The 8,750-nt window shown below is 44.4% G+C and overlaps 1 protein-coding gene across 1 annotated transcript; it reads right to left on the bottom strand.

The window, feature by feature from the left end:
• Positions 1-5,377: 5,377 nt before the first annotated feature.
• LOC128734996 (vacuolar protein sorting-associated protein 51 homolog) lies at positions 5,378-7,968 on the bottom strand. Its single transcript, XM_053829444.1, has 4 exons — positions 7,811-7,968; positions 6,355-7,755; positions 5,676-6,298; positions 5,378-5,614 (listed from the first exon to the last, which is right to left on the bottom strand). Exons 1-4 carry the CDS (start codon positions 7,889-7,891, stop codon positions 5,506-5,508), a joined length of 2,214 nt encoding a protein of 737 aa, XP_053685419.1. The 5' UTR covers positions 7,892-7,968; the 3' UTR covers positions 5,378-5,505.
• Positions 7,969-8,750: the final 782 nt, after the last annotated feature.

The following is an 8,750-nucleotide window of genomic DNA, read 5'->3' as shown; positions in this document are numbered from 1 at the left end:
GCACGTAGGTCCTCTTCTAGCAGTGCCCACGTTTCGTTCCCGTCGAGGACAACCGGTCTAATTAGCGTTTTGTACAGTGTGCACTTTGTACGGGGGATCAGATTGTTCGACCGCAAGTGTTTGTGGAGTCCGTAGTAGGCCCGACCTCCGCTGATAATCCGTCTTTTAATCTCACGGCCGGTATTGTTGTCCTCTGTTGCCATTAATTGCCAGTGAGCCAAGGTATACAAACTCGTCGACTACCTCGAACTCATCCATGGTCGATTACCATGGTACTGCCCAAGCGGACCCTGTCGCGCTCGGTCCCGCCCGCCAGCAGATACTTCGTTTTAGACGTATTTATCTTCAATCCAATCTTCTCTGCTTCGCGTTTCAGTCTGGTGTACTGATCTTCCACCGCCTCAAATGTTCTGCCGACAGCATCCACGTGGTCAGCAAAGCAGATAAATTTATTTATTGAAACTGGATTTATTGAAAATCGAGCCCCGCATTTCGATCGCCGCTCGTCTTATAACACCTTCAAGCGCAATGTTGAATAGCAAGCAGGAAAGACCATCTCATTGTCGAACTCCCCTGCGAGATTCGAACGGGTCCGACAATCCACCCGAGATTCTCACACAACACAGGATCCCATCCATCGTAGCCATGATAAGTCTAGTAAGCTTACCCGGAAAGCCGCTTTCGTCCAAAATTTTCCATAGCTCTTGTCGGTTTACGCTATTATATGCGGCTTTGAAATCGATGAACAGGTGGTGCGTGGGGACTCGAAATTTGCGGCACTTCTAGAGGATCTGCCGCAGAGTGAAGATTTGGTCCATTGTAGACCGACCCTCCATGAAGCTGGCCTGGTAACTTCCCACAAATCTATTGGCTATTGGCGATAGTCGATGAAAGATAACTTGGGATAGTACTTTGTTGGTGACATTCAGGATAGTGATTGCTCGGTAGTTCTCACAATCCAGCTTATCACCTTTCTTGTAGATAGGGCAGATAACCCCGTCTTTCCATTCCTCCGGTATTCGTTCAGTATTCCAAATCTTGGCAATCAGCTGATGAAGACAGCCGGCCGACTTGTGCGGGCCCATTTTAATAAGTTCCACTCCAATGCCATCCTTTCCCGCTGCTTTGTTGTTCTTCAGCCGCTGGATAGCTTCTTTAACTTCCCTTATCGATGGGGGTGGCACACCTTCGTTGCTTGCTACACCAACGTGGTCACTTCCTCCGTTATCATGGTCTTCCGCTTGCACGCCATTCAGGTGTTCATCGTAGTGCTGCTTCCACCTTTCGATCACCGCACGGTCGTCAGTGAAGATACCTCCATCTTTAACTCTGCACATTTCGGCCCGCGGCTCAAAGCCTTTGCGAGATCCGTTGAGTCTTGGTTAGAACTTCCGTGTGTCGTGAAAGCGGTACAGCTGTTCGAGCTCTTCGCACTACTTCTCCTCTTGGTGGCGCTCCTTCTCCTTGAAGAGTCGGGTTTGCTGCCTCCGCTTCTGTTCGTATCGGTATCGCTCCTCATTCTGACGAGTGGCTCTACGCAGCATTTGTACCCGCACTGCGTTCTTCTCAGTCAATATCTGCTGGCATTCCTCGTCAAACCATTCGTTACGTCGATTCGGTGCCACACGGCCTAGGACGGCTACGCTGTTAATGGCTGTTTTCACGGCATTCCAACAGCCCTCAAGAGGGACTTCATCCAGCTCACCTTCTTCCGGCAGCGCGGTTTCGAGAGATGACGCGTAGTTATCGGCGACCTCCGGTTGCTTCAGTCGCGCTATATTATACTGTGGCGGGCGTCGGTATCGTATGTTGTTCACAACAGATAGTTTTTGACGTATCCTTACCATCACTAGGTAGTGATCCGAATCAATATTAGCGCCCGGATAGGTCCTGACGTCCATAATGTCTGAAAAGTGCCGACCATCTATTCTGTGATTCTGTCTGGTTGGGTGATCTCCAGGTGTATCGATGGTAGAGGTTATGCTGGAAGAAGGTACTACGTATGGCCATGTTCTTGGAGGCGGCGAAGTCGACAAGTCTTAGGCCGTTTTCGTTCGTTTGCGGGTGAGCGCTGAACCGTCCAATCACCGGTTCGAATTCCTCCTCCTGACCAACCTGAGCATTACAGTCCCCGATGATAATTTTGACATCATGTCTTGGGCAGCGGTCGTATTCACGCTCCAACTGCACGTAGAATTCGTCTTTGCCCATTCGTCTGTGCCCAGCTCGTGTGTATTGCCGCAGCTCTGGAAGATGGTATGACAATCTCTATACGTACGTACCATCGTTCCTTTCCAGCATACCTCCTGCAGCGCTACCATGTTGAACTTGCGGCTCTTCACTTCTTTAGAGAGCACGTGGGTACTTCCGAGGAAATTTATAGTCCGACAGTTCCATGTTCCTAATTTCCAATCGTTAGTCCGTTTTCGTCGCCTGGGTCTTTGCCGATTGTTCCTATTAGAGTTATTATTATTACTTACGGAGTCCATTGCTTTGATTTTTTTTAGTGGTTTAGGCTTGCAAAGCCCGCAACCAACCCCACAGTATCACCGGAGGGCCAACGTAGCTCGAGGGAGCCCTACTCCCCTGTCAGCATACGATCTTGGTTTCCACCGGGGTTGCTAACCCGATCTCCACCGAGGTTGCTCGTATCCCGGTACCGCGATGGGGTAGGAGTTGCTGGGTAAGAGGCTGTGGACCACTATGGGGTCTATTTCATGCCCAGTGCACAAGGCACCAATAGTACCCAGCCGTTTACCAATCGACCACATATGCATTAGCCGAAAATAACGATCTAGCCTTCTTGATGTACGCAACAGACACAGCGCTGATATTGCATCTGACCATCATCTTGATTTCGCCGATATACATTTATGCGTCGCACGTGTCCAACGTCGGGAAGAGAAAGTTGGGTGCCGTTACCACATCCGCTGATTGGAGTATCGTGAGATAAAAAGGGCCTTTGTCGAACAACTTGAATCCTGAGCCTCGGAGTTGCCACCTGGTGGAACCGGCAATAAAAACGCCTTCATCCTTGACGAAACCCACGGCAAAGCACGCAGAGGACGGAGGGAGTGGATTTCGAATAAAACTTGAAGGAAGATTCAAGAGCGGAGAGAGACGGAAGCTGGCATTAAGCGAGCGCGATCCAGATCGGTTAAGACAGCTACCCCTTACCCGTCAACGATACGCCGAACTGGAGACGGCTGTTGAACAAGCTTGTAAGCAGGACATTTTGAGCAACTCTTCCGAGTTTCAAAGGTCAGAGAACAACAAAAATAGCAGCGTATGACGTTTGACGCCTACAGTTCGTCGAATTAATCGCGTCAGCAGCCATCAAGAGTATGAAATGTCGACCAACATTAAAAAACGACCAATAAGCCTAACGTTAGTTAGTCGTAATGTTAGTCGACAAATCCAATAGAGGACCAGGAATAGACTGACCCATCTTTGTCAGGCCAGATGATGCATCAGCTTTTCGGCAATATATGGGAAACCGCCATTTTTTCCGGTGAACTGGATGCAGGTCCCTATGAAAAGAGACCTAACTGAATGCAATAACTGGTGTAGCATCACGTTCCCAAGCAATCTGTATTCCCAAGCAACCAAAAGTTCCGATAAAAGGGGATTTTTTGACTTAATCAGCCGATGAAGTGATCATGAATAGAAATCTATCCAGCTTAACTTTTAAGTAACTACAGTTTAGTTACTAAACGTACTTTCAAGTTCGTATTTGATGATTACACTTCGAAAGAAATGCAAAGCAGCTTCTAACCAGGGTGGCAACTGGATACGAAAAACCAAATTCCCTGATTTTTCCAGGTTTTTCCCGGTGTTTATAAAAATTCTAGGTTTCATATTGCGATATAATTTTAACTGAAAATGTGTTTATCAATCTACGAGGTATTGAGAAAAATTTCCCCACCTACTCTATTTCCCTAGGGGAATTTTTCAATCACTTTCTCTTATTCTGCCGACCAACAAAGTACACTCCTCCCGTGAGTTCCTTATCTGTTCTTTTGCCCGCGCAAGTTTATTCGCCAACTCAGGCGCAAGCGGAGTTTTAGTGCCCATTGCGGCTAGCTCTTGAACCCGCCGTGGCGCATTTCCTACCAGCCACGTGTTTAATTTTCGTTCTCCCAGCCAAGGGCCATGCAAAAAAGCAGTTTAATTGAGCTAATTTTTAATTTCGCTTTACCACTGGTGGCTGTTCTACTTTCTGACCAACACGGCTTATTTCACTTTGCATGGATTGATCGGGATTTACTCTTCCGGGTCCAAGCTAGAGCCAAAAATTCGTAACGTGGAAAGTAGGGTCGCTACACCCGTATTTCGGTTACAACTTGTAACATTCAACAGTATGGCAAGTTTATGCACTGCCGTGAGTCAGTGGAATTTCTCCAACATTTTTCTCGAAAACCAAATTTCGCTGCGGTGCCACTAGGATTTACTTCGAAGTTCTGCGAATTGTGTCACATGCCGCAAAATTTCCGTCCTGAACTTCAATGTCATTCGATTCGACTTGACTAACGCCAAACGAAACGCGCGAAGTGAGTGCAAACTAAATTTGTTATATCACTTCACTTGCCTCGCAGAATAAGTCCCGTTGCAAAACACTGAGCTAATTGTCGGTAACCCAATCTATTGCTTGTGTGCCGTATTTCTTTATCTATTTCTAAGTGTTCTTGACTTCTCAATGCATCGATCATTGGGGTTGTTTGAAAAAATCCCTGATTTTGTTAAAAATTCCCTGATTATTCCAGGTTTTCCAGGTAATTTCAAATTCCCTGACAATTGCAGCTTTTCCAGGTTTTTCCAGGTAGTTGCCACCCTGCTAACAGAACTAGAAACTTAAAATAAAATATAAATCAAATATAAAAATATAAATAAAATGATTAGGGGAAAATTTCCACACTTATTTTACTAATCAGCAAGAAAGTTCAACTGAATTAGAACTAATTGTGCACTATCGAGTTCGCATGTCAACTAATATTCGAACTTCTGTTTGCTTGGGGCAGCCTCTTTGCTTGAGTATCCCGTGCAAAGTTACCACTTCACTGTGGGATTTTTTGACCCGACGTCAAGTCGACATCAACTCCACAATTCTGCTCGTCAACCCGATATCGAGTCGACAATTGAAACGGTGACCCGTTTCGAATCCAATTGCATCGCATCTCTTGAGAGTTGGTTAGCCGTAGAGAGAATCACTCTTTTCCTTTGTACGTACTCAATTTTTACAACTCAATAGCTAATCACTAGACTAAGCTATGGACCCTTGTTCCAGTTCTCATCACAATTTGAACATGCTGCTAAATGGGTCTATAATGTAAATTATAGAATTATAATTAAAAGCACAACTAAACTGTTCCTTCAAAATTTCATATACGTTTATTCCTTTAGAGGCATATTTCTTAGACCAGAAATATATTATAAATATTCATAAAATATGTTGACAAATTTATTCATAAGTACACCTTTGCTCGTCCTAAAACATGGAATGGACAATTAATTCCGCTCGCAGATGATTTCCACTGCATTCGGTTCCATCAATATTGGCTCAAAGCAACGAAGTACAGCCGAGCCAAGTATTTCATCAAGCTGAATGTGAATCAAGCTAAAAAATCAATTTTTTCACTGTCATAATAGTAATGGATAAACAGTCGATAAAAACTCACTTTTCATCCGACACAAACCGCCAAAGATTCATCTGCAGATAGTGAGCATCCACCTGTATTTGCTGCAAACCATACTTGCTGAACGTTCGCAGCCGGACACACTCCAGCAGTGTCTTTAAACAGATTTTAATGATGCCCGTCATAATGGATACCTTGGAGAATTCCACTGAACTGAAGATTTCAATCTTCTCCGAAAACAACCGATGAATGTTCGAAACAAAGCTGCTATCCATTTGCGAAGGCGTGTACGTTGACCAGGTGGATCGAAACTGCGACTGCTTGGAGGCGGTCAAACTAAAGTGCGTCTTCCGGCTCGAATCACTGCTAGCCGCCGTACGCAAATCGTTACTACCGTACAGCTCCCCCAGGACATTCTCGATCACCGACAGTTCCTCCACCACACGCTTCATGACTGCCCGAACCGAGCGTGGTTCCAGACAGTTGAGCCAATCACGCGTTTCGACACTTTTGCGAAGCATCTGACTGAGATTCAAACCTTGCAGGCGAACGTAAGAATCGAGCAGCTGTTGGGCAGAGTCTCGCATATCCGCGCAAAGGTCCGATTCGTGCACCAACGAAGGACTTTCCGAATCAATATCGTACAGCTCATCCACTAAGGATATCTAAAAGCAGCAACAGTGAATTTCCTTGTTCAGAATAAATAAATTTGATAGCTTACCAAAACATGTACGCCAGTTTTGTCCATCTCCAGACACATTTTCGATAAAATCAGCAGCAAAGTCGGTGGGCTGGACGAATTGATATTACCAAATGCATTCATTGTAGTGCAAATGTGCCTTAGGAAGCCGACCAGCAAGTTCTCGCGAATCCCTTCTATGCAATCTGCACCCTTCTCGTCCGCTTTCAGATTAAAAGACCATTCCGGTTGCTGAAATATCAGCAAATCCTGCAGCAGTCCTTTAACTTTTTCCATAGTAGATACGAACAGATTGGAAATTAGTTCCTTCAGTCCGGATTGGGACGAGCTCGATGAGGAACCGTCCGATTTTACCGACACCAAAGCCAGTCGAATAGAGCTGAGGTTATCGGCGAAATGATCCCTTAAGGATTTACTGTGCGCCCGGCACAGTTGATAGACGGCATTAATGATAATATCGATTCCTGACTTGGCCATATCTACTGCTCGACAAAGCGAACGCATGGCAGTCAGCCGACGGTGCAGACGATCCAGACCGCGTAGAATAATTTGCGAATCACCATGTCCAATTTCAACCTCTGCCCGATCTTGTACCAGCGCGAGAAATTCGTCAATATTTCGATTTACAAATTTATTCAAATCCCTTCGAGCGATTTCTTCGAAATCGTCTGCTTCCTGCTCGATATGCTTGGATAGAAACATGTCATTGTATGAGCTTATTACCAGTGTCAAATCATTCAGAAATCCTTCAATTCCCAAATCGATAAATTCAATCATATCTCTATCGGTTTGATCCTGAAGCATAACAATTTGCTCATGCAAGCGCTTAGTAGCACATTCGAGCATTTCTTTAGCCAAATCTGACGGTCGCTCACCCAACTGCAGCAACAATTCACCAATCTGCGTTAGCGCCTGAGCGGTCTTACCCGTTTTGTGAAAATCTTGCTTCAGCAACTTTTTTAAATCATCTAAAATATTGATACAATCTTCCTGTATCCCTTGAAAAGATGGTTGATTTCCGTACTGTTGAAGCACTTTCTGGGCATGGTTGTACTCTTGCACTGCCTGCTGATAGTTACCTTCGTCGATCAGTGTTTTAAGCTTCGCCGGAAGTGACGAAAGAAACTGTAATTTCTTCAGCAGCTGATGCTTGCCGGAAAGTCTTGTCAGCTGCGTTCGGGTTTCCTGCAGGGTGTCGGTAATTTTTTCACTGCACTTACTGATGGAGGCCATGTTCGCTACCAGCAGGTTCATTTCCGTTTCCATGCTCTTGAAATCGGTTTTCATTTTGCGAATTGTGTCGGTAGCCGAAATGAATTTGTTGTAATTTTCATATACCAAGGTTTGCATATCGCTGTGCAAAGTTTGCGTTTGACGAACAATCGCTGCCTCGGTGTCCATTATCTGTTTTAACGAGCACTCCTGAAAATAAATTAATTTTAAAAGGCTGACAAGCTTGTGAGCAAGATGCACTTACTTTCAGCAGCTTTTGCAGATATCGATCGGGATCGAAACTAGCACTGTCCATATCGTATGGATTCGTTGATTTTTCACTCATAATTTAGTGTTTATTGTATTATTTTCAATCGGTAAAATTAAGTTTTTATGAATTTAACTTTTATGTGCAATAATGCTAATGATCATCACCAACACCAGCACCAGCACCCAGCAGAACAAAACTGTCAAAATTTGTTTACACCGAGAAATCGTGAACGTTACAAATGCACAAAAGAGTTTGGCCGGTTTTGTCGAATTGCCATAATGAAATTATAGCAATTAGCAATTACAGCAAAGTTTCGTTAATTGGTGGTTCGTTAATTGGGCGGTTCGTTAATTGGGTGTTTGCTAATTGGGCTATGTGACAACTTGAATGTCAAAATTGTATGGAATTTTCGAGTTTAGAAATTTCTAACAACTGTCAGTCGACCCAATTAGCGAATCAGCTGGAGTGCAATCATGGCCCAATTAACGAATTCAGGCTGTATTACGAAACACGATGGCATTGCAGCAATTTTACAAGTCCTATCCATTTTTTACGAGCCATAATAGCGGACGTGTTTATAATATTTGAACAGCATTTTTAGTATTTCAGTGACATATTTACTTTCCGCAAGTTCCTATGGTTTTGCCGTGAACGTGCGGAAACAAAACGTGCAATGTATTACTGAAATGTCAAAAATGTTGTTCAAATATTATGAACACGTCCGCCAGTGTGGCTCCTAAAAAGCTGGATAAGCAAATTCACATTTGAATATTAACAAAGATATGTCAATCATGGAGATTTTGATTCTGCAATCTTTTCCGCTTATTTTGATACTAAATTTGTAATGATCCGACCACGGAAAGTGGCCGAAAAACGATCAACCTCGGCGAAATAAAACGCCGCTCCTGAGGTTTTTCCACGCCGCACTGGAATG

This window comes from Sabethes cyaneus, chromosome 2 (genome assembly GCF_943734655.1).
Source record: "Sabethes cyaneus chromosome 2, idSabCyanKW18_F2, whole genome shotgun sequence".
Classification (NCBI taxonomy): domain Eukaryota; kingdom Metazoa; phylum Arthropoda; class Insecta; order Diptera; family Culicidae; genus Sabethes; species Sabethes cyaneus.
Note: the sequence above shows the minus strand (reverse complement) of the source record. Positions and strands in the feature narration are given on the sequence as shown.

What these genes read in the sequence shown, in the direction of transcription:
- LOC128734996 (XM_053829444.1), bottom strand. Translation starts at nt 7,891, where the DNA reads ATGAGTGAAAAATCAACGAATCCATACGATATGGACAGTGCTAGTTTC. An exon ending in ATCTGCAAAAGCTGCTGAAA is followed by an intron (nt 7,756 to 7,810) that starts GTAAGTGCATCT and finishes ATTTATTTTCAG; the next exon opens with GAGTGCTCGTTAAAACAGAT. An exon ending in CGGTTTGTGTCGGATGAAAA is followed by an intron (nt 5,615 to 5,675) that starts GTGAGTTTTTAT and finishes TTGATTTTTTAG; the next exon opens with CTTGATTCACATTCAGCTTG.